The following is a 25,630-nucleotide window of genomic DNA, read 5'->3' on the forward strand; positions in this document are numbered from 1 at the left end:
CCAAAGAGGATAAAACATTCCCGTTGTTTTCCCTTAGCACAAACAGGGTAAGCTTCGCATTTGCAAGTCCAGAGTAGCTTTTAAAAATAGAACAAAACTTTTTATTTACATAAAGGAACCTGAGTGCCTCCTCCCGTTAACGATTTATTACATTCAAGGTACAAGTCATCTGTTATAAATTCCACGTTATACAATACAATGTAAACCCACCGCAAGCAAAATAAAAACTATGAATATATAACAGAACATATACAGATTACTGTGAGCTTCTATGGAAAGTAACCAGAATCTCCCACCAAGGCACAAACTGTTGCCCACTCTGCATTCCAGCACTGAAGGGTCATTTACAGAAGTACCAATGCCAGCAGTAACTCCTCGGTGCCTGCAGTACAGTCCCACATTTGGGAATGAGACAGGGCTAAATACACATATTGTGACATTGAACTGTAGGAATTTAACGCTGGAGGAAATGGGCACGTGACCATCCTCAACGCAATCCTGCTTTTATGGGCAGAAGGATGAATCACATTACCTTCAGCCATCTCACCCACTGGCCACAGCACCAAGCTGACTTTCTGACATTAACAAGGCAATGGGGAGGTAATACCCATAAATAACACTTAAGAGGTCCTCCACAGAGCTTCAACACTGCTTCTACCCTTTACTTAAAAAGACCCTGTAAATAGCTCCTCCTTGTATATGCAAGGAACTAATTTACTTTGGAAATTATTTAAACATATGAAAACTAATATTCATTCCTCCGGAGCATAGGAAGTTCTGCACCCGTATGCGAAGGAATTTCTTCCCAGTGAGGGTGAAGGAGCACTGGAACAGGCTGCCCAGGGAGGTTGTGGAGTCTCCTTCTCTGGAGATATTCAAGACCTGTGTGGACGCCTGCCTGTGCAGCCTGCTGCAGGGAGCCTCCTTTGCAGGGGGGTTGGACTTACTCAGTGATCTCTGGAGGTCCCTTCCAGCCCCTGCAATTCTGTGATTCTCTAAAAGAAGTCTTGAGGAACACCAAAATCCAATTAACTAGGACAGCAACAGCCCTGAGCATCAAGGACATCTACAGCTGCCGTGAGCTGGGCTCAGCATTAGAAAGGTCCTAGGTCTGCTTTCATCTTTAATTGCATTCAACATTTTGTTTTCATTAAGGGGCAGCCACTGATTCTAGATGCAGGTGTTTAGGGGATAAGGAGCACAAGCTTTACATGTATGTGCTATTCATGTCTGAGGCCAGAAGTAAGACGCTGAGGGCTTGAGTGCTGGCAAAGACAACCCACAGTTCAGAAGTCATCCAGGCAAAGGCTTCTGGGTATTGTTCCAACACGATGCTACACGCCCCCGCTCAGCCAGTCATGGCTTTTCCTTTGGACAGCATTTCTCCTCTTGTTGTGATGACATTTGTCAGAAACACAAGTAAGCAAGCGTGTCCGTACCTATCTATCTGTCTATAGATCTATACGCATTTATAACATACATAGGTACATATGGTTCAAAGAGATTAAAGCACATTTCCCAATGGGGCTTTAATTTTTTTTTTTTTCCACTACTTGATTATGTGAAATGTGTTAACTATCCCTGAGAATAACCTTCCTTACCGAACATTCCAATTTGAAATTTCAGATAGAAATTAGCGTACAAATTGCAAATTATTTTAAAATCTGCCTGCTTTCAGGCAGGTTTCTTAAACTCGTTTTTTTCTGGCGACATGACCTCAGGTACAGGGAGACTCTTTTAAATCACTGAAGACTCCCATCAGCAGAAGTCCCCACTGTTCTATTTTTTACATTGCTAATTACAGGTACGTCTACCTCAGATGGAAAGCAGCCCAAGGTTTACCGTTGTGGTACATCATTACATAACGCAGCTGGGACGTTCCTCGTGCCTCGTATTCGTGCATTTTGCAGACGCAGGCAGGAGTGGCTCCGTTGGTACAGACCAAGCACACGGATGGCTCTTGCAGCGGGGAGCTGCCACAGACCCGCCTGGGTTCCTGCTGTTGTTTGCCCTACACCGACCCCTTCTACCAGAGGGATACCCGTGAGCCCCTGGGGGTGAAGTACATCCCATAAAAGCAGAGCAGAAGCACAAGCGTGTGTCACTTCCCCTCTCCTCATAAAACCAAGATTCGCCCACGCTGTCAGATAACACTCCCTACTTTCCAAATATAAAGCAGTTATTGCAGAGTGCAGGAGGGAAGAGGGAAAAAGAAAACTTACTTTAAGAAATCCAGGCTTAATCTGCACTCACCTAAGAAAGACATTCTCTCTGCCATGCCATTGCTTTCTTTTATGACTATTGCATGTAACTAACTGAAAGCATAAAGCCAGAGAGGCTTACTTCAGTTGATGAAATGCTGCCACATGTAGCCAGAACAGGATTTGGGCTGATGTTCAGAAGTATTTACAAGAACTCTAAGCAGAGAAGAAAACCCCTGTGTAGCAGGTGGAGCAAATCCATATATTAAATAAAGTGCAGGTTCATGCATCGCATTGGAAGTGTGCATACATGCACAAAAGGAAAGAAGAACCAGGCAAACAGGCAATGGCACTTAAGTGCCTACAGCAGCAGGACAGGGAGGCCCTTCAACATTGCAGGATGCAAAAAAAAAAAAAAAAAAACCAACACATCTTTTCACTACAAACGGATTCCTGCTTTTTACAAACTAACTTTTCAGGAGAAAGGAAGGAGCCCTTAGGTTCCAGGTTAAACACACAGGGGACAGGAGAAGGAACAAAAACAACTGAAAACACGCTGAACATCCACAATTCTGTGCTACGTTACACTTAGAGCTCTTCCCTTTGTCAGCAATTAAACCTCTTAGGCAAAAAAAAAAATATTAATAGTGCAAACAACAACAACCAAAAAAAAAAAAACCCACAGAAAACCAACCCACGTAGTGATCACACAGCTTTAAAAAACAGCAACCTCCTAATTTTTGGTTTTCAAGTAGACATGTTGCAGAACTACCGCTCCAGGCTTTGCCGTGAGCTGCTGCATCTTTGTTCTTACTGGGGAGGACCGGGTGACACAGGCAGACCTGAGGGCTTTCCCCTGCGGAGCAATAAATCTACACGCACAAACCACAGCTTCTCCTCACGGAGGAACTTGCTGCGCGTCATCACCCAAAGAAAGAAAAGCTGAACGGCAGCACCCTACAAACAGGGAGCAAGCAGACACGCTGTGCAACTGGACGGGATCGACTCAGCAGTAATTCCATCTCATTCTCAAACTGTCGTCCTAACACACTGCTGCGTAGAAATCTTGGCGCAGGAAGCCAGAGAAGTTGTGACACCTTTCAACTGAACCGGCTTACAATATCATGGCCCAATGTCATTAACACAATTCTAGCTAACGTATTACTTCATGTCATCTTCGTACATTTGTTGATTTCAGTGGTAGTGCAGTAATTTAAATCACAAGTACAATCACAGATACTTCAAGTATTTAGATTTGTCACCAGTGGTTAACGAGTAATCAGAGTTAAGCCGCACAGCAGATAAACACGAGGCCGTTTGTCCTCGTTCCCATACACCGCTTTAAATGACCCAAAGGCATGGTCACACTCCTAAAAATTCATCTTTCGTTCCGTGCCGTCTTAGTGACAGAATCAGAAAAGTATGTGACTGGCCATCGGGATATCCCATTCACACGCCCACCCTCAACGCAGTAGCAACATTCTTCTTTCGCGAGCTAAGAAAGTTCAGCACCAGAGGGAAACAGATTTCTCTCCTTTCTGATGAAAACCCACTGTGACCAAGCAGCTCAGAACGGCGCCCTTCACCCACCTCCAAGAAACCAAGTGGTCTGAGCAGCTTTTTCCCAGCTAGCTCCCATCACAGCACAGATGATTGAAATGCACACCCGACATTTAAAAAATCCCTCTCGTGTTTTAACATTTTCAGCATAGTCTACAAATTGTATCACGTTACCACGTTCATATCACTGTGGACTTTCTCCGGGATGCACCGCTGCAGACTGAAACTGAGGAAGGAGAAAGAACAGGCAAAGGAGGAAACCTTCTTCTTACTCTGAGAAGATCTTTGAACCACTTTATGAGAACAGCTACGATTCCACTGCATTTCAGTTAAAAACCAAAGAGTCAGCTTTTACTCTAATCATTCTTCTCCCGGTCAACATTCACGCTTTTTCTCCCAGGGGAGCCGCCAGCTCCCACTGGACAATCCCCTGCAGCATCACCTGGATGCGGCTGGAGGGAGGCTTCCGCCGGCGAGTCCCCTGCTACCTTAAGGGAGGTCTCTACCGCAGAGTTTCTCAGGGTATCGTTCATTTCTATTACCTCAAAGTCCGCTTCATTCCACTCTCCTGCATCCTCCTCATCCTCTTCATCTTCATTAAGCCCCGAACTGGAGAGCAAAGCCTTCCGGTCCTCGCTTTCGCTCATCTCTCTCGAGCACTCTCCAGAAGCGGTGGCCAATTTATACATCACAGGAAACAGCACAGCCGTCACCGCCGAAGTTCCCAGCGCGGTGTACATGACCACGGGAACGTGGTGAAACCTCCCCTGCAGGTACCCGACCGCTGCAGGAATGCACATCTCCCCCAGAGCAGCACCAACCACGAAGAGAGAAGCTGACTTCCCCTGGATGACCGTGTACTGCTCGATCCAGGAAATGCCACTGGGGAAGATGGCGGCCATGGAGGCTCCGTACACCGCAGTTCCAGCCCACAGCGAAACTGGGTAGTGCGCAAAGAAAGCCAAGGACGAAGAGGAGACGGCAGAGCCAATGAGGCTCAGCACGATCATAGTGCCGGGGTACAAGCAAGCGGCACAAAATACCGACACCGCTCGACAAACAGCAAACGCGCCCCAGAAGACAGAATTCAAAGCAGCCGCTTCGTTTTCTTTCATCTCAGCAAAGACCTTTGCGTAAGTAAATATGTAAGAGCCGTAAGTAACCTCCGCTCCCACGTAGCAGAGGAAGAACAGGAAAAGGAGAATAATCAGGGCATGGTGGTATTTGGCAACCTTGCATTTCTGCACAGAAGCCTTTGATTTGTCTCGAACCGAGCTGCTCTTTGAATACAAAATAAAAAAGAAGAAAGAAACAAACAGAAGGTAGGTCCCTATGACAATATAGGACCACAAAAAATCGACACCGAGACGGTGTTTCAGTGCTAGCGTAGCTGACGCTGTTGGCACAGGGCTCCGGACAGACTGGTTTGAGTTTTCACCTGCCTGAAGGTCTCTGGGTTCAGAACTTCCCATTGCCATTTTAGCCAGAATCGGAGCCACAAACGCACCCATGGCAAAACTGAAGTGCAAGGCCTGCAGATGCGGTCCGGCCTCTATTCCCCACGTGCTCAGTGCAAGAACATTGCCACCTGCAGATCGGAGAGAGAAGGATTCGTTAATTTCAGCCTTACAGCAGATATTGTTTAAAAGACATCAATTACATTAGGAGTTCCATTCCAGGCTGGACGTGGCTCTGGGCAGCCTGCTCTAGGGGTTGGCGACCCTGCACTCAGCAGGGGGGTTGAAACTTGATGATCTTTGAGGTCCTTTTCAACCCAGGCCATTCTATCATTCTATGATTCAATTTGCAAGAATACCAGTTTTAGTGAATACAACGTGCAAAACTGGTTAACTGTAATTGCGCATTTGAGCGCCTTAATCCCATGTGATTAGTTGTAATGTAGGAGGGCATTCACAGCAAGTAAAAGTGGCTCAATCCAGCAGCAGCTGCCCCTATTTGGCCATTTCTCTGTCCGTGCCCCTTCACGGCTGACACGATGGGTCTGGCACGGCTGGCCATTCCCAAGCCCCCCCCTTCCCCTCTGGAGGGTGTGAACTGAAGATTCTTCAGCACATCGAGCAGCCTCAGGTAGCACCGCTGCCGCCTCAACAGATCAGCAGTCACATTCACCATTTGCAGCAGCTTCAGACCTTTCTGTTTTCCGCTCCTCGTTTTTGGAAGTTTCACAAGCAGCAATGCACGGTGCTGCCAGTCAGCTTCTCACTAAGCAGCATCCCAGGAAACACCACAAATGGCACGCGCTTTGCGGGCAGGGCCTGCCCCGGCTGTGTTCAAACGGCTGACGGCATTTGCAGAAGCAGAAAGGTTTTAGAATAACGTTGCTGCATAAGCCAAACTGCAGCACCCTCAGATCAACAGCAGTGCTGTGAGAGACATTTCTAAATAGCCCCTGAGAAGAGTGTGGGAAAATTAAGGATAGAAATCAAATTCCAGCGCTACGGCACAGCCACCCCTGTCAGCCATCTCTAACACTCCTCTATATCAGCTCAGTCACATCACTGCCTTGGTCTTGGTTCCTCCTGCTCGGGCTGGGCGGAAAAGCCTGTCCCAAAGCCTGGCTTTCAAGCAGCACCCACTAAAGAAATTTCTACTATAAGCCCACAGTACTGTCCCATAGGAAGAGTTCTCAAAACAAGGGCCACGTACAGCGATCCTACCAAAGGCAACAAACAAATACACCTCCGCACTCACGTTCTTCAGCACATCCTATGCTGTGCAAAACCACCTTTTTTTTTTTTTTTTTTCCCTACAGGATCCCACGGCAGGCTCTCTTTAACAGGCCCCTCAAACTCAACACAGCCACGACCAGCGGCTCACATGAAGCCATCATTCCACCGTGCTGCCCACCAGCCTCGCCATTCCAACCAAGCCCTAGCCAGGATGCTTCAGAGGTGTTTGGACAGGGAGGAGACCTGAAATGCCTGGTGCTGCAGACTGCAGTGCCTCAGCCATGCCCAAAGAACTGATTTCTGTGGGAAGTTCTTCCCCGTACCTCTGATATAACCAAGCCTTCCAGCCGCACCAGTGGACATTTGCTCTGCAACTTCATCCTGCTCAGCATCTCCCTGCAGTAAGGAGCCTCCGCTAAGAAACCTTATAAACATAAATACAGAACAAATATAAATAAACACCTAAGTGAGGCTGGCCAAGGGCAGCACGTGTGCCTTAGTTCAGGGAGACTGATGACATAGCACTGTGAGCCAGTGATGGTAGAAAATACCTGCTGTGAATCCCCAAACTGGGTGCAGCCAAGCTGAGGTCCCCAGCTCTCCCATAACACCACTGGGAGAACCTCCCTCTCAAACACCCAGCGCTGTGCAGGACTAACCTAGTTCCATCTGACAAACTAGTAACTAGTGAACAATAACCTAACTAGCTTCCCACAGAGGAGTAAATTCCAAGAGGAAACAATGTTTAAAGAGCAGGTGGCACCTTCTTTAAGCCTGTAACTGCCCACCGAAATGCATAGTGATCTGCTCAGGGAAGCAAAGGACACCCAGCTCTCTCACACAGAAGCTCCGTTACGCAAATAGCAAAGCGTCAGGACCAGAATTAACCCACCAGGCATCCCGGCCAGATAAAACAGCTCCTCTCTTTTAATTCAGCTGTGCACAGTGAAGCAGGCCAAGCTCAGCAGAACTGTCACCCGTGGGTTTGCAGTTCGTTCAGTGAAGGAACCGCTGGAGCAGGCGGTCACTCACCCGTGTCAAGAACTCCCATGGAGGCTCCGATGAGTGCCATCAAGGCAGTCAGCAGCAGGGACTTCTTACACCATGGTATGGCAAAAAGACCAGCCGTGGTTCCCAGCATGGAAAACGCTGGAAAGGGTAAAAAGCAAACAAATAAAACACAAATACTACAGTTTCCGTTTAAACTGCAAAACATTTAGCAAACTAAGAAATAAAAATACATTTATCGTTACTCAAGTTACAGATAATCCTAGTACATGCTGCAACCTCATTACTTGAATTCATGAATAGCAGAGACAGCCAGAAAATTCAACAGGACGATTTTTCACTTGGAAAAAATGAGCTTTGTGAGAATGAATAGAAATGTTTCATTTTTTTAATTTGCTAAGGCTTAATTTACAAATAGGGTACCATCTGCTGCTAAGTATTTCGTATGGCAGTTATCCCAAGAAGTATTTTTCTGCAAACTTTCAAGTTAGAAGCATCACTTTAACACAAAAGAAATAGAAAATAATGGGTTTGAGCAAAGTGACATTTTTCCTCTGAGAACTACAGAATCATATATTTGGCCCAACTTAAAAACTGCTACGCTCCTAAAATCCTATGAAGTGAGTGTCCCTTAGCCAGTAGGGAACCTCCGTATAAAAATGCTGACTCTCATTTTTATTTTGTTCTCACGTCTGCCATGTATTCCAAGTGATTTCTGCAGTCTTCAGACGCAGAACTACAAGACTTTTTTGCCATAAATTTAGCAGCAATTTCCAAAAGAAAAGAAAAAAATGCAGAGCCCGAGAACTTCAGTGGGATACCTGATATTCCTGCCCCAGTGTAACCTGCAAGGGAAGTACACTGAGCTGCACAGGGAAAAGGCTACAGATGGGAGGTGCTAAATACAGCTTCCCCCAGGCGTCAGTCAGAGCAGAAAGTGGCTCCTCAGCCTGTTCTCAGCTGCCTGCTCCAGATTTTCACCCGAAGACCGGTGCTTAAGAGCTTCCCTGACCGAGGCATTCAAGATCTGCACAGCAGCAGAGTTTCAACAGCTGGAAGCCGGGAGCCAAAACTCTCAGAGTCAGCCCTCAGATGACAGAAACGTGAGGCAATTCAGTAGTACAGATTGTGTTTGCGCTCTAAGTGCCATCAAATTGGGAAGAATTTGGAGAGAAAATGTATTTTCCAAGCATTACTGACAGACAGCTATGCTGTGACACATCAGGAAAACAAACAAATCCTAAACTGCTTCAAGTTCATGCTGACTTTCAGGAGCGTATTATTTTCATCATAGGAGGTCAAGTCTCAGATGTCAGACATAATCCACTCTGCCCTTGCCAGATACACAAGCATCAGCAAGCTGAAGGGAAGCCACTTTACATATGATCTGGAGCAGAGAATAAAGAATGGGGAAGAGGACAAATAAAGCTGAGAGATACGTATAACAAGAGCAAATAAAAGCAACTGGTCTGGAGAGGGGAAGGCAGGGAGAGAAGAAGGACAGGTGTTGTATGACGTGACTGCTCATGGCAGCAGGAGATAGGCCAATCGGGATAAGGAGAGATTGGTTCAAACACAAGCAATGGAAAACTGTTCTCAAAACCAACCCCGTGAGTAAAGCCCTGTGCTCAGAGTTCTGTCTGAATCCACTCAGATAAAGGAACAGGAGGGAGGAGGAGATGGAGGAGTGGGAAGGGAGAGGAAGGAGAAGGAAGGGGATGAGCACCGCTCCTGGCAGCCCCACGGCCCCGCTGTGCCAGCACGGGGCTGAGCGCAGGAGGAAATCCACACGTGTACAGGAAACCATCAGGATCATGAACCACTGCTCCTACAGAACTCCAACACTGCCGCAGGTAGGGAGCAACCCAGCAGCACGTTTCCAGACTCACAGATGAGATACAAAGTTTTCCACTTTAACTAAGCTGTAATCGGATTAAAGCTGCCCAGGCAAAGCCTCCGTGCTTTTGTGCAGCAGTGAGGACGAACACTTCCACTGAGCTTTAGCAAAGGCAACAGTCTGACATTGCTTTTCCAACACAGCAGTGCAAGTAAGAAGCCAGGCCAGTCCCACTTGCCTCATTTGTGTACAACACGACAGAGGGCCGTGTGCTGCAAGAGACTGTGACTTGAGGTATTATTTGGAAGAAAAAGGGAAAAGCCCAACTGTGCCTTTGCTGTGCATGAGAAAAGTGCCTTCTGCTCCGCTCACAGCCACCGCTGACACGGCCACCGCCACCAGCAGCAACACCCGGACCCACACAGCGCCACGCTCCGAACCAGCCGAAGACGGCGGTAATGAACGCAAGCCCGAGGAGGGGGCTTTACGGGGATCAGCACAGCACAGCACAGCGCGCACTTCCATTCCCCGGCAGCCCGTTTTCCGGCCGTAGGGCTCAGCGGAGCCGAGGAGAGCCCCAGCGGCTTTCGCTGTCCGCGGCCGCTCCCCGCGCTGCACTCACCGAGCAGGAGGTGCGCGTTGACGTGGTCGAAGAGGATCCCGCCGAGCACGGAGCCGCCCAGGTAGCCCAGCGAGCGGCCCACGAAGATGTAGTAGATGTCGGTGACGTTCTTGTGCACGTTGTCGGCCAGGTTCTGGAAGGTCGGTCCCAGCACGGCGATGCTCGTGCCCTGCAAAGCAAAGCCGAGGGCTGCATTGCCGGGCCGGGCCGGGCCGGGCCGGGCCCCCCTCCCTGCCCCACTTGCACTCACCAGCCCCAGAAAGGCCGCGCACAGCGCCGCGGAGATGCACCACCGCAGCGCCGCTCCCTCCCCGCACCGCCGCCCGCCGACCACGGCCACCTCCGCGTGCGGCGCGGGGGGGGGGCGCGGCCCCGAGCCCGAGCCCGGACCAGGTCCCGGCCCCGCCGCCCCCTGCCCCGGGCCGGCGAAGCGGACGTGCTTCTTGCGCTCGGCGCCGGCCATGGCTCCTAGCGGGGCGGGCCGGCACACGCGGCCGGTCGGGCCGGCGGGGAACCCGGAACCGCAAGCCCTGCCCCTCAGCTCGCGGCGCGGCGCTGCGCGGGGGAAGCCTACAGCTCCCGGCGGGCTCTGCGGCGCGCGGCCCCCGCCGGGCCCGTTACCATGGAGACACCGCTCTGCCCGCCGTACAAAATGGCGCCCGAGGCGCGAGGCGACTCGGCCTGCAGGGGGCGCGCTGGGCTCCGGGTACGGCCGCTCCGGGGCTGTAAGCGAACGGACCGTGTACTGAGCGGGGCAGCCATGGGTACCTGCAGAGAGAAGAGCCTGCTGAGGGCAGCCCTCGTGGCGGCTGCAGCTCCTCACAGGGAGCGGAGGGGCAGCGCTGAGCTCTGCTCTCTGCTGGCAGCGACGGGGCCCGAGGGAACGGCATAGAACTATGACAGGGGAAGGGCAGCTGGGGGTTAGGGAAAGGTTCTGCACCAGAGGGTGGTGGGCACGGAACAGGCTGCACAGGGCAGTGGGCACGGCCCCGAGTGCCGTAGCTCAAGGAGCGATGGAACTCTGCGTGGCAGCTACAAATGGTGGCTACAAATTGTATCCTCCTCTCTTCCTCCTCTCTCTTTTTCCTTTCATCTCTAGTGCCTGAGAAAAACTCAGTCTGTCTTTTCTAAGAACACTTTGCTAAGAACACTATCTATCTGCTTGTAATGTATTTGCAACCTCTGTGACCATCTGCAGCCTCTGGCAATTTTTTTAAAGGCTGTTATTACTGCACTTGCACAATCCAATTATGCAGTACTGCTTTAATTATATTCAGGAGTGAAATAGGAGAGTCCTTATGAAACCAGAAGTTCCTTTTTCTTATCATGCAGCATTTATGATCTTCCAGGGAAAGCTGTACTTTTTATTGCTGACCGTTCCAATTTATGGTCCTTTATCTCTGAGTCAGGGTCAGTGGCAACCAAAGGTTCCTTTGGTGCTTATCAGAAGGCCATAAAAGCTCTTCCTCCGGGAGGTCAGCCTGTGTGCCTGGCATTAAGTCGCACACACACCTCTCAGTTGCAGGTGCTCTGTGAGTTGCAGTGCTTTAAGAGCATGTTACTGACATACAAGGAAAGCAAAGAAGAAATGGTGCAAATCTTAAGTATTTCCTCTGATCTTACTCAAAGGGCTGGAAAACAACAAAACTGCAATAATGCAACTTCTAAATAATTAAAAAAAAAAAAACAACTTGTAATTTGTTAACTTCCCTTATAAATGTTTTTTTTTTTTCTTTTTTAATGCTCAGTCTCCCTCTCCTGGGTGAACAAAAGCAAGATCTTAGATCATTTAAAGACGTAAAGCTTTGTCTCACTGATAAAAGGTCATTGCCATCATTGCTGTGTGTAAAGCAAGGGGGAGCTGCGACTCATGCTTGCCCACTCTCAGCATGTGTGCTTCTCCATACAAAACTGACAGAGAGCAGCTACACCAAGCTTTAACAGCTCTCTTCATACCTGAGTAGGATAATGAGCACTCACTGAATGCAGTGGCGTGCTGCTTTTGGTGCTTTTGAAGACACAATTTCTCCAAAATTAATTTGATCTGCTCTCACTGTGCTACTTTTATGCCTTGGGTCAGACAAAACAGTTGCCTTTTTATTTTTTTAAACCATGTTAAAGCTGAAACTGGACTCTTAAGACAACTTAGCATGAAAAGTCTCTTTGTCTGCTGTGGTGAATGCCCTGTCATGCTTAGACAGTGCACCAAGATGCACACAGACGTATGTAGGGTCTCCTCTTAGCTTACGTTAAGAAATCTGTGTAAATCTGCTCTGCTTGTTCTGAGTAGCTCATGGGTGTTTGGTTTTTTTTAAGCATTCCATAGGTAGAGAGTATTTGAAATGCACAGAAATACACAGGAAAATGTGCAAAAGTATTTGTAATGTATTCCATAAGGAGTCTTCTGCAGAGAAGCGTGTTTGTGGTTTTTGTACTTACAAAGAGGTTTTTTACACAGCAACACTTGGGCTCTTAGGAAAAAGTTTCATGCATCTTTTTTCAGATTTACGTCTGACATACAAGTAGCCTAGAGAATAAGCCCGGAACGAATAGGAATGTTTTCCCAGAAGCATCAGATTTGTTTCTGAAAGAAAAGGAAATATTTGGCCCTGCTACAAAGGGAAGGCGAGTGAACTCCTGTGATGTACTGGAGCTGTCAATGAGGAAACACCTCGCGCTGCCAAGGTGAGTCGAGGTGAAAGTGGTGGCAGGCCAGGACGTGATCAAAGGTCCTCTCAATTGCACTGGCAGTTCTTGAAGCAAAACACATTGATTTATTTTTTAAAATGTCACAAGTTTGTTCTACCCGTTTCCCTCCTTTCCTCAATTTTGCTTCTCCCAGTTGTGAATGCAACAGTTCAGCAAGTTTGATGTTAAACCCCAGCATGTAAAATGCAGCCATTTTCAGAAGCATGTACTGCAGGAAGGTAGCAGTTCAGGTTTATAAACCCCCGCTTTTAGAGTGGAGAGTCGGTGCCGTTAGAAAAAAGTGCACTGCACAAAATACTGATGGAGGGGCAGTCAGAACACGGTGGTAATGAAAGCTGCAGGGACTTCAATACAGAAGGCTGCACCTGAGATTCAATATCAAAATGCAACACAATTCTTTTAAAACACAGAATTCCTTTTTAAAAAAAAAATAAAGGTTGTGCAGGAAAATGGGTCTGAAAAATGATACGTGCAGTAATAAATGGGGCACTTAAGAACTACCATCTTTATTCAGGGTAATTTGAGGTTGATCACAATTACTATAGCACCATGAAAGACATTAGACAGTTTTATTTCTTTTCTTTCAACATTTCTAACAAAGCAGAATGAAAGAACAGAGTTAAGGCTAGCAAAATGTGCGTCTTTTAATATCAAAAACAACATACAAAAGAGGAGGTCTATAAAGACAGTGAAACATGTCAGTGTTACCAATATTAGCACACATTTCAGTATAAAAATCACTCTTAACACACAGCTCTGAAACATTTAAAATGCTGACACAATATATATAAAAGGCGAAAAGGCATATTGAAAATACGCCAGTGTTCAGAGAAGCTCACTGTCTGGAATTGTAGTGGCACTATTCTTGTCAACAGGGAAACATGCAGATGGAATTATTTTCTCAGCCATGTCTCGCATTCCAGTGCTGCGGCTCCTGTAGTTAAATGCAGGCTGTGTATGCCCCAGTCAAACTACGTTGTATTTTTATCTATGTGTACACACATGCACTCTCCCTAGCGGAGGGTCGGTTTCAACAGAAGCACTGAGGTACCTGACGTCACGATGGGATCCGGATCCCAAAACAGCCCCGTGAGCAGAGCAGGGCTGCCAGCACAGAGAGAATGCAGCCAGGCTGCTTAAGCTCACCCATCAGGATGATCCCAGGGTAGGAGCAGTGATTTGCATCCTGAGGTACTCCAGGCAGGGCCACAAGGACGCATCTCCTGTCCCTCTGGGATGTACCCCCTGGTGGGAGTAACTGAGCAGGGCATCACTGTGGTGTCTATATTTTATACATTAAGTAAGTGTGTGATCAAAACCTTCATCTATATGTGACAACTCAGCACTCTGCTGGGCTGCCTCAGCCTCCTCTCCCACTCCATAAGAACGCCTTCTCCATCAGGCGATGGCTGCTCAAAGGTTTAATGCAGGGATGAGGTATGAGAAGTAGTACTATCCATGTACAATATGATGTGCATCAGCTTTGAAAATCCAGTGTCTTCAGTGGGAATTCAGGAATGTACACATCCAAACATAATGCACGAGGAGCCAAGAGAAAAGCATCAGCTGCTTACCTCACCTGATCCCAAACAGACCCTCACAGATGGTCACAGAACAGAACTCATGGCAGCGCCTCTTTGACTTTACATTGGAGGGCAGTCCATGAAGAGTCATTGGAAAAAAGGAGAATTTTTAAATGGTAAAAAAGGCATTTGAGATCTCAGATTGATACTGATCAACAGTCTTCAAATACATAGCCAAAATAAATCCTACCATACTTTTTATAAATTATGCTTTGTATATTGTTGAACAGCGTAGATGTAAATAAGGATATGAAGACTTTGCACTATTTCAGACTCCTTGCTGAACAGACTTATGAAGATTTCCAAGGATCTTGTACCTACTGAGAGGGCATCACAACTGTCAGCCATACCAAACCATCAGTCCAAACCCTCGCTCAAAATCAGTTTTGAGATCCAGTGTATGCAGTTACACAGCACAGAGCAGGACTACAAACTGCATCATAGAGGCATCTTAAATGAAGCTGCTTCTGTGCACTATCTTCGAGAAGCTTACCCTGAAAATACCCAGTGGAAAAACAGAAGAGGATTATTCTGTTTATATGGTGAGACAGCAATGTATATGAAACCATGAACCTTTTAAGAGAGGGATACATCTGCATCTCAAAATGATTTAAGGGTTTCTCTTGAATTGATGCAGAATTTTCACTATAGAATCCTATCCCCAACAAGTGTAAATCTGACATACATTACATCATCAAAATGGGAGTTTAACAGATTCCATATTGTATGGGAACTGCTGAGTCATGGCCTGAACCACTGATTGAGCACCTGGAGGAAAGACCCAGTCAGCCCTGGGAGCACAGGTGAAGGCAGTTCACCTGTGTGAACGGAAACCTGTGAGCCAGGCTCCCCCTCATAGGCCTCATTTAAGGGCTGACTGCCACTAAGGAAGGATCTCTTTCTGGAGATCCCTCCTTGGTGGAAGTCTTTCCCTGCGAGCCCAAAATCTTCTGATACAGGTGAGCAATCTACTTCCCTTTCCTTGTAGTACTTTGCTATTGTGCTGGTCCTTCCACCTCTTCTGTAACACCTTTTCCATCGTGTTGGTCCTTCTGATCGCTACACTTATGACCAGGCTTTCACACCAAAATTAAATTTGATACAAAAAAAAATTACATTTATTCAGTCAAAATAAAATTGAATGTTTGGTGCTTTTCCTTCCAGTTTTCAAAATAACAAACATTTCTACAGCGGGCTGTGATTTTTTTTCTAAAGCGTACTAACCTGCTGCTGTTTGGGATGGAGATTTATTTGGGATTTTTTGACAGGGGAGATAGATTGGTAGTCTCACAGCCTCAGAGCATACTGAATGCAGTACATCTCTATGCAAGTTTCTCAATGTTTAATTAGTCTCACTGCTAACAATCTGAATTTTACTTCCATTGTAACTGCTTCTCATCTCACTTTAGGACACAATCCTCTTACGCTTCTGTCTGATGCAGAGTTTTTTCTACTGGACATCTATTTCCCCAGGAGATGCAAGCTGGCAGTAAAGATGCTATCGGAGTTCTTATGCATTCATTTTTTTAAAAGCCTTTTCTGAAATCTCATTTTTCTGAAGCCTTCAATTGAAGCACCGTCATCAAACAAGCACTGGCACCAACAGTAGGTTCATTATTCTGATGCCATCTCGCCAACTTAACTTCATTAGCCCTAACTCTGCATCCGCCACCTGACATCCTGATTTCAGCGCCTGTTTCTCACGCTGCTCTGATGGCTGCTATGTGATCATTCCCCCTGAGCTCCCTTCCTGGGGACACTTTTTCTTTTTTTTAATCCAGTTGATATTTGGGAAGATAATTTACATTTTTAGTTACTCAAATATAAGCATTTGGATTTTTATGTACAGATACGTTTGTAAAGGCTCTAACAATAATTAATCCATATTAATGTTACACTACTTCTATATCATTTACAAAACTTCACAGCACTCACTTTATATTCTCTCTTGGATATTTTCTGTAGATGCTCAGAGCATGAAGTCAGGAAGGTGCCACAATTACGTCAAGATGTCACAACAATTCCAAATCGCATTAATGCTAAAAGGCAGCCTTCTCTTTTGTTACAAACTCACAAAGCTACACCACATGAAATGTAAGACCCATGATGAATATTCATTTGTCATAAAGCAGAAGGAAACAAGAGGCCTTTATCATACTTATCAGCAGAATCCATTGCATGGTGCAAACACAAGGTAATACTGAAAAACACGGTCTGCAGGAATACACCAGACTGGAACTGCACAAGCTGTTGTTACCGCTTCTGTAATCAAGGCAGCATTTGGTACTTGCTTTCACTAGCAATGCTATTAATGTTTTAATGAAATTCTCATGAGTACTCGGGACATGCAGAAGGACAAGTCCCACTGAACCCAAAGGGACAGCTGCTGTTAAGGACTTTTTACCACCTCTAAGTCCCTCTTATATACTCCATTAATTCTGCAAAATCCAATCCCTTCCAACCTTACTTACATGAGACAAGAACTGAAATTCCACAATACAAACAAAGCATCAGCACTGGTCTTCGATAACTGGGATGCTCTGTGTGATTACATGTAAAGAACTTTTTAAGCTGATGGATGTAAACAAGTAATAGCACTGCTAATAGAGTGTTTCAGATCACAAAAGTTCGTGGGCTTTCTTAGCAGTTTACCACAACGCTGAAAAAAAGAAAAACAACAGAAATAGAAGAGACATTAAGTGATACAATTTTAAAACAACATCTCTCTGTGGTTCACATAAAGAACAGGCAGTGTCACTAATTAAAATGCATTTCAGTGTGCGCTTTGTCTTTAGATCACATTCAGTTTACTCTTTGCTATGACGCTCCTGAAGACTACAGAAATGCTACATGGACTTGATGTAAAGAATCTTTAGGTATTCCCACTGCACCGCTCATCCATACCCACAGATAAGCAATGTACTTGCAAGTGGTTTTAAAATAAAACTGTGTTGTTTCCATCTGAAATTATCATGTTTTCAAATATTTTTCAGAGGAGATATTCAGAAATACACTCCTGACAAACAGTACATCATACCTAAGAATACATAAGCAATTGGGACATATTTTAGTATGATAAGCAACCAATAGGACGTGCAAAGACATTTCTTTACATTTGAATAAAATACAGAGCTGCGTCCTACACGTAACTGATCACAGCCGTGAAGACCTAAAATAAAGCTGCATGTTCACTTAGTGCAAATATCTTGTTGAACATCGTTTTAATAGCTCACCTTTATTTCTACATGTTGAGAACAATTTCATATTATTGCACTTAGAATGTATCTTTAAAGCTGTCTCCATTTTAAGGACAAAAAAAAAATAAAAAGCTAAAGGGTACAACAGGATAATTTGAAATTTAGACTCATTCACAATCCTGCTCTGAAGTACTGCCATCAGTACAATTTCAAAACTATCGTCAGGTATCCTGACATTTAGCTGAAAAAAAATGATAATACACGTCAATAGTATTGCATTAACAAAAAGTTTCAAGAATCTGTAATTCAGCAGCTTTACTTCCAAATGTGCTTGCATTCTAAGCTCAGTTTGTGCATATCCAAAATCTGTTTCCATCCCAAATGTCATCTCTTTGTTCAGGCTATTGTGAAAAGGTGAATCAATGTAAAAAATAAGTGAATGATTAAACTGAGCCATCTGGGGGTTTTAGAGAAAACAAAACAGATGTTTAATAATTTAGCTTTGTAACGCTAAATGATTTCAGCAAGAGCTAAGGGAATCTAAAATATTCATATTCACCTTCATAGAACCATAGAATCACCAAGGTTGGAAAAGTCCTGAAGATCATGCAGTACGACCATCCACCTACCACCAATATTTCCCCACTAAATAGAATCACGATACAGAATTCTGAAAGACTGTAAAACAGCATGAGAAACTTCAAAAATTAAATCAGTTTTAAGAGGTACTAAATGTTCCAGTATAAAACACCCCTGGGTGTGCCTGCATTGAGTGGAGCATAGAACTTACTGAAGAATCCTGGGTCAGTGAACCAAACACAGCTTCCATACTTCCAAGAAATACAGTCTGATGAATTAGAAAAATATTCTCTTCACACACAGAATCACTACACATGTACACACTAATGCTACAAAACTTCAAATACTCTGAAAACGTGGCTTGAAATCAAACTCAATGACTCATCAAAAAAAGTTCAATGGTATAAAAGATTCTTAGAGCAGTTTTTCAATTTCAGCAGTTTGGAACTTCTTTAGTATCATGTAGTATCTTCAGCCAAAAAGTAGAAATGTAGCTTTGGTAGAACAAAGTCCGTCTGGTACAGGAAAAGAAAGCGTCAAACACCTGATTCCATTTCTTTGACTGGCTTTTCCACAGCATCTGACACCAAAGTGCTTTCATTTTCCAGCATTTTCTCAGTAGTTTCTCCATCAACAGTTTTTGTTCTTTCTTTCAACTTCTGCCGTTCGTGAACCCAGGGGATGATGCATAATATCGCTCCACCAATAAGTGGGGGGACTCCAGCCAGGTAGAATGCCACATCGTAGGTACCTAGGTGATCACGAAGCAAACCTGGAAAGACAAAAAATAAAATCACTACAGTGGCACTTTTAGAATATACAAAAATCACGTATGTTTGAAGCAAAGTTTTCAAAAGTACAGTAAATCAATAACCCACAGGCATCCGTTAAATTCACTGTACGTTCTGGAGCACAGACAGAAAACATCCAACATAAATGCAATGCATATGACATAGGAACAGAGAATTCAGCAACTATAGAAGCCTATTTACAGCTACAGACCATATTTATTCTCACCTGCAATGGGTGGACCAACTGTCATAGGTATTGACATGAGTCCAAGGAGAAATCCTATGGCCTGGGAGACATCCTGAGCCCCAACGAGCTCAAAGGCAATTGGAGCCATAATGCAAATGAAGCACCCATCAAACAGGCCCATGAAGAGACAGACAGCAATGAGACCTCCAAAGATGTGGCACACTGGAATCATCATTGACATCAAGCCAATAAAGAAGAATGATGTCACCTACATATGACCAAGGAAGAATATAAAAACATATTGCATCAAATCAGCCAAAACAACTGGAAGAGATGAGCTTTCTTGCATACGTGGAAAATTCAATTGTCTACCCATATTTACTTTAAAATAAATAAGCACATGTTGCCACTATTAGAAATTAAAAAGCACATAAATCAAACACTTGGAACTGTCATGATATGCAGTCAAAGGGATTCCACAGCCCATTTCTCAGTTTTTCCAGAGCGCACTTGTAATAAGCTGTCCCCCAGGGACTGTGTAAGGAAGTCATTTCCTGCGCACCGACATTTTGTGCAGAATAACTCTTTGCTCTTTTCGCAAAAGAAAACCCACAAAGATGTTAAAAAGAAAAATCATAACACTAAAATGCACTGCAATTAGACTCCTCACTGTTGTAATTTAAGTAACAATATCGGTGCTTATATTCAGAGATGGCACCTGAAAGTCTCATTTCAATTTTTCCATATAAAGGCATCTTGCTGTATTTCTATAGCCATGTTTATCTTTGTAGATTTTTAATCTTCTAAGATTATAATCTATGAATTCAAGATTGCTATTTGCAGTAGATTAAAGGAATAAAACTGCCTTTCAACAAAATGAAGCAGAAGTCATTTCATGAAAATCAGAGAAAGTTTTGCTTATGCACCATTCTTATGTCAGCATGGAAACCCAATGTCCCACCTAATTGCACAGCTTTTCCCAACAAGGCACACGCACTGTGCATTGCTCACCTGTAGAACATGACAAGAGAAACAAAGTCACTCGTCACTTCCAGACATTACAATTTTTTGAAGGATAAGTGACATCAAATAAATGAGTTCATTATGAAAAATCTTCAAGCAGACAACTACGTGAGAATTTTCAGGACGGTACAAAAATTACCCTTGGGCACTGCGCTTTTTTTACCATACTAAGAAAACACTTGAAATATTGCACAGAAATAGAAACTACTGAAGAACCAGGCTTCCCATAGGAATTTAAGGATAGAAGTGAAGAAGTTCTCAGTTCTGTGTATTCTGATACATGAAGTACAAATATTAAGATGTATTTATAACCAAGAAACTATATAGTTATATGTAGACAAACTTTAAACAAGGCGCTGTTGACCAGGTTAGTTGCATTATCATATTAAGATTATACACAGCCCTAAAAACAGAATCTCTAAGCTGTACCTGGAAGAGGCAGAATGTATAATTTTAGTAGTGAATATACCATTTACAAAGCAAAATCCAGCAAAAGAGCTCTTTAAGGAGCACAGAAAGAGAAAGGTGAAGGTCGATTTTACTGGACAGAGCTCCTGTAAGTTGTTCAGCTTTAAGAGAGTACAGTTCTAAGAGGAAAGAAATTTCATCTGCATTGGTTCTTAAATAATTTTTGCACAAGATACAAGATACTTTTACACAAGATGATTGTATGAACTGTTGGATAACCCAGAATAACACTTGTGAATATTCACTTCCCCTCCAAAACATGCTCATTTGAAACAAGAGAGCTGAAGATGAAGAGACAGAGCTTTGCACGTTTCTCTTCACTTAAAATTTGGTGAAATCAATGTTATTTAAAAGCAACAGAATTCATGTCCTAAGCAGGCCCCCGGTCTTTCTTTTGTAGCCATCCAGCAAAAAGAATAAAAAAGCTTGCAGAGTTTTACTGCAAGTTTGACATGTATTTCACAAAAATAACAGAATGTATCTGTGCTTTGTAAATCATGTAACGCCTCAATGCTATCTTTTCACTTTACAGTTTAATATTGAAATTTCCTAAGGGTGTAACAGTAGGTACTGAATCAATCCAAATCACTGAGATAAGGTTTCAGGCTCTTTCATCAAGGAGTCTAAATATATGCAACTATGGCAACAGACACTTCAGAATGTTCGTTCTTTCTCAAGAATTTTTGTTCTGAAAAATGTAGTACAGATAATAGCCATTAGATGTCTCCCTTGTTACTTCTCATTAAAAAAAAAAAACAAAACACACACACACACACACACACACACACACACACACACACAAAACCAAAACAATAACACTCAGGAGTTGGTAACATGCAATTTAAAGCTTCCCCCCCCCCCAGAATACACGAACTGCCACGTTCTCAAAAAACAGTGCTTGTAAGTGTGGAGAGAATGGGTATCCATCTTCATTCTCAAGCTTCAGCGTTTCTGGAAACTGAAGGAGCGGTGCTTTACTTCCTCTGTGTGACTGTCAGTAATGCAGTTCACTCAGCAAAATCTTCTCAACTAAGCACCTGTAATACTCTCTTTGCCCATATCAGCATGTGCTCTGCACTGTACATACTCTACACCGAGTTGGCGCCTAAGAAATATCAGGGAAGGAAAACATGAAAATCCTTAATGGAGGAACTTGAGGAAATCTGTAACTATCAAGAAGTTACAGATAAAACAGGGAAAAAAGAACCTACAGAATCACCAGTGGTTTTCTCAGTCCCAAGCTAACGATGAGTAATTCCCAGCTGAAAATTGCCAGCAAGTAGTAGCCATGGTTTGTCAGCATAAGAACCAAAAAACATCAGGAGGAAGATTCATAAATTTTGCATCAAGGGCCCACAAGTGTCAGCAGCCAGACATTGCTTCCTAGAGTGCTGAAATCTCTCAAGATTAACATCTTCAGTCAGTTTATGTTTACTTACATACCTGCAAACCAAAATACATACCTACATACCTTACATACCTACCAACTAAAGGCTTCAGAATGCTTTTTGTGTACATATATTCCTTCAAAACTATGTGAGACGTACCTGTAAATAAACTTTTTTTGCACCAGGAATATAATCTGCAACTCTGCCAAAGATCAGTCGGCCAATTCCTGAAGTAATGCCCAGACACAGCAGAAGCACTTCTTCTTGTACACTGTCACCAAATCTGTCTTCCACATGTTTCATCTGTTTGAAAAGAGGGTTGAGAAAATTAACTGGTTTTAAAACAAAAACGAAGATGAATCTTCAAAATTTTTGAGTTAGAGGTGAGCTGTGAATCTCAGACTTCAAATATGGCTACAAACGATTAACTTGCTTATTCTGCTTGGGGAGGATGTTTTTTTTTGCACCACGTTACCAGTGTTAAGTGCAATACAATGAAAACAACCTGAGAATGTGTTTTCACTTTCTTCACATGTAAGGACCTTATTTCAAGAAAGCAACAAGGCTAATACCAGGAAATTAAAATCCCAGAAACACTCGCCCAGCCACATTTCATGCACTAGCCATGGATGCAGCGTAATGCTGAATCCACAAACAATCTCTGCTTCACTGGTTACGGCATACTGAAGTCCCAAGGCACTGAATGATTTGCACAGTCCTATTCTGTGCATTAAGACAGACGCAGATACTACCAAACTTACAGCAAAGTTCAAGGGAGGAGCAAGAAGGAAAAGGGCAGAGCGCTGGAGGCCAGACAGTGCAGGCAGGAGGGGCCCCTGGTCTCAACATCTAGGGACCAGGAGGAAGAGGAGCAGGAACCTCCTGCAGTGCCAAATACAGAGGCCTTCCAGGAGAGGGTGCATTAACAGCAGCAGTGAGTGGGGCAGACAGACAGACTGGAGAAACAATTTCACAATCCCTAAAGGACTAAAGCAACTGACCTCCAGTTCTGCCAGTAGAACATCAAATACAGATGTGAGGAATTAACAGTATCAGTAATTCTAACCTCCCGAGTCATGTACAAGGGAAAAAAAATCACAAGACTGGCTAGATGGATGGATTTGGATTTCCTTTATATTATTTCTGGAACCAGAAGGAATAGCCTGTATAAATATTAAACCACAAGAATTCCAGGTGATTTTGCTTATTTGTTGTTGTTGTTTTTGAGGTGGGCTTGATGATTTGTTTGTTTGCCGGGACGAGGGTGTTAAATCAGCCACAAAGACCAGAAATTACCCAGAAGACAAACTTCTGCATTAACCACTTTTTGAAACGCTGCTGGCAACACCAAATATGCCAAAGCATGTATAAAGAGATGCAGAAATTATTTGTGTAATCCTGCGACCTCTGTGCTCATAACTAACTCTGAAAAAGAAATTGTGAAGACTGAGAGGTATGAAGAAGCAAACTGAAGAAACTGATTTGTAAGGAATGATGCAGTCGCTTTGTCTCAAGTGTTTTTCTACATACTGACAGACCTCGCTAGTAAAAGTCAGAACAATTTTTGTTATTAACAATCCTGATCTATGTGACACTTCCCACACAGGGAAGTGGTGGAGTCACCATCCCTGGAGGTGTTCAAAAAACACGTGGATGTTGTGTCAAGGGACATGGTTTAGTGGGGAAATGGTGGTGGTAGGTGGGTGGTTGGACTGGATGATCTTGGAGGTCTTTTCCAGCCTTGGTGATCCTGTGGTTCTATCATTTTGAACTAGAGAATCCTTATTCCCTGCCTATAAAATGTAAAACTCCAGACTTAGTAAATACTTCCAAACATTCATGCTCTTGTTAATACACAAGCTGAGTCTTTTCTTTCCCCAACATAAGCATGATTTGCTAAGCTGCGGTTGATTTTCTTAAATATAAAACCAGTTGCCTTTTGTTTACATATCACAGAAAATCTATTACATCTAGTATCAATTTGTCTAATGTAATTGATTTTGTCAGAAAGGAAGAAAAATAAGAGTTGGGTTTGTTTTGTTTTTAAGCATAAAAACATTGAGAGGTCTGGAGCACAGGCCTCATGAGGAGCGGCTGAGGGAGCTGGGATTGTTCAGTCTGGAGAAGAGGAGGCTCAGGGGAGACCTTATCGCTCTCTATAACTACCTGAAGGGAGGTTGTAGTGAGCTGGGGGTCGGCCTCTTCTCTCGTGTATCTAGTGACAGGACAAGGGGGAATGGCTTCAAGTTGCACCAGGGGAGATTTAGGCTGGACGTTAGGAAATACTACTTTTACAAAAGAGTGGTCAGGCGCTGGAAAGGGCTGCCCAGGGAGGTGGTGGAGTCACCGTCCCTGGAGATGTTCAAGAAACGTTTAGACGTTGTGTTGAGAGACATGGTTTAGTGGGGTTATATTGGTGGTAGGTGGATGGTTGGACTGGATGATCTTGTAGGTCTTTTCCAACCTTGCAGATTCTACATTTCTATGATTCTATAAAATCTACCTTCAGTGGAAATACACTTGCTGTTTCTATTTCTGATGACTTTTTTCTTGTTTTTGGGAACAGAATCTGATGAATTTTTTCTTCTGGAGTGATATTGCAACAAATTGTTGCATTCAATCTTTCCTGTGAAAAGGGAGCTGGCAGTTTCCCATCCCCACTTTTATGCTTCTGTCAACAGCTGCCAGCCAAGCTGGCAGAGGAATCTTGGAATTTTCTGCCATTCTTCTCACCTGTTCCATTTTCATGTTTCTGTAGCCTCTAGGTTGTTGTAGACCTCATTTATCCACTCCCCAGAGGCTTTTCAAGAGGTAAGATAAAGCTCTACATCTAGATAACTATTAACCCTGTACCCGCAACAGAGCAACCAGGTTTCTCAAAGCAACGCTCCATGGGTGAAATGCTGTCCTCTCTCAGGTCAGCGAGGGGGGGGAAATACATTAGATTAAACCATCTTAAGTAGGAAAATATTTGCTACTTGTCTTGAGCTTCACATATCTGAATTAGTATTTACTTTCAGAGTTCACACCTCTTAAGAGCACCATAACCTCTAAGAGAGCTTCCAGCTAGATGCAGCAAGAAACCTCCATGGGAGGACAGAGGCAGTAGAGCAGGCTGTCCTGAGAGGTTTTCCAGATCCAGCTGGACAAAGCTCTAAGCAACCTGGTCCAACCAGGAGTTGGACCAGAGATCTCCAGGACGTCCCTTCCATCTCAGTTATCCTCTGATCCTACCCGATGGTCCTTAACAGCACATTCAGTCTCCAGTGTTACAGTCACTAAGTAACATGTAAGTAATAGCAGCACTAACTGTGCTGTGTCTGAGTAACAGCCATGACCAGGTTGAGAGCTTATGGGTTAAAATCAGCGATCGGACCAGTAAAGGAGATCTAGTGGTTGGGGTCTGTTACAGGCCACCTGATCAGGGGGAGCCTGTGGACGAGGCCTTCTTGCTCCAGCTGCAGGAGGTGTCGCGTTTGCGGGCTCTTGTCCTGATGGGGGATTTCAACCACCCGGATATCTGCTGGGATAGCGGAAAGGCGGGCAGCAGACAGTCCAGCAGATTCCTGGAGTCTGTTGAGGATAACTTCCTTGTCCAGGTATTAGACGGACCGACCCGAGGTGAAGCCTTACTGGACCTGGTGCTCACCAACGTGGAGGAGAGCATTAGAGGGGTTAAGATTGGAGGCAGCCTGGGCTGTAGTGATCATGCCCTGGTGGAGTTTGTGATCTGGAGGAGTGCAGGCCTGGCAAAGAGTAAAGTCAGGACCCTGAACTTCAGGAGAGC

General features: G+C 44.4%; 2 protein-coding genes across 3 annotated transcripts in view; both read right to left on the reverse strand.

Moving 5' to 3' along the window:
- MFSD4B (major facilitator superfamily domain containing 4B) lies at positions 75-10,514 on the reverse strand. Its single transcript, XM_021391902.1, has 4 exons — positions 10,169-10,514; positions 9,919-10,087; positions 7,484-7,600; positions 75-5,349 (listed from the first exon to the last, which is right to left on the reverse strand). Exons 1-4 carry the CDS (start codon positions 10,379-10,381, stop codon positions 4,118-4,120), a joined length of 1,731 nt encoding a protein of 576 aa, XP_021247577.1. The 5' UTR covers positions 10,382-10,514; the 3' UTR covers positions 75-4,117.
- SLC16A10 (solute carrier family 16 member 10) overlaps positions 13,110-25,630 on the reverse strand; it is a 67,704-nt gene continuing 55,183 nt past the window's right edge. Inside the window, exons 4-7 of one of the 2 annotated variants that reach the window (XR_002436921.1) lie at positions 22,003-22,146; positions 19,004-19,232; positions 18,198-18,758; positions 13,110-16,869 (exon numbers count right to left, since the gene is read on the reverse strand). Coding sequence is in view for 1 of the 2 variants with exons in the window: in XM_021391903.1 (XP_021247578.1) it covers positions 18,523-18,758; positions 19,004-19,232; positions 22,003-22,146 (609 nt within the window). In the remaining variant the exon portion in view is untranslated. Of the gene's footprint in view, positions 18,759-19,003; positions 19,233-22,002; positions 22,147-25,630 lie in introns of both variants that reach the window. The other variant, XM_021391903.1, reaches the window with a different exon arrangement.

The sequence above is a fragment of the Numida meleagris genome, chromosome 3 (assembly GCF_002078875.1).
Source record: "Numida meleagris isolate 19003 breed g44 Domestic line chromosome 3, NumMel1.0, whole genome shotgun sequence".
In the NCBI taxonomy this organism is placed as follows: domain Eukaryota; kingdom Metazoa; phylum Chordata; class Aves; order Galliformes; family Numididae; genus Numida; species Numida meleagris.

Coding starts and splice junctions, on each gene's coding strand:
- MFSD4B (XM_021391902.1), bottom strand. CDS start 10,381: ATGGCCGGCGCCGAGCGCAAGAAGCACGTCCGCTTCGCCGGCCCGGGG. Junction 10,088..10,168: donor GCGCGGCCTTTCTGGGGCTG/GTGAGTGCAAGT, acceptor TTTGCTTTGCAG/GGCACGAGCATCGCCGTGCT. Junction 7,601..9,918: donor CAACGCGCACCTCCTGCTCG/GTGAGTGCAGCG, acceptor TACCCTTTCCAG/CGTTTTCCATGCTGGGAACC.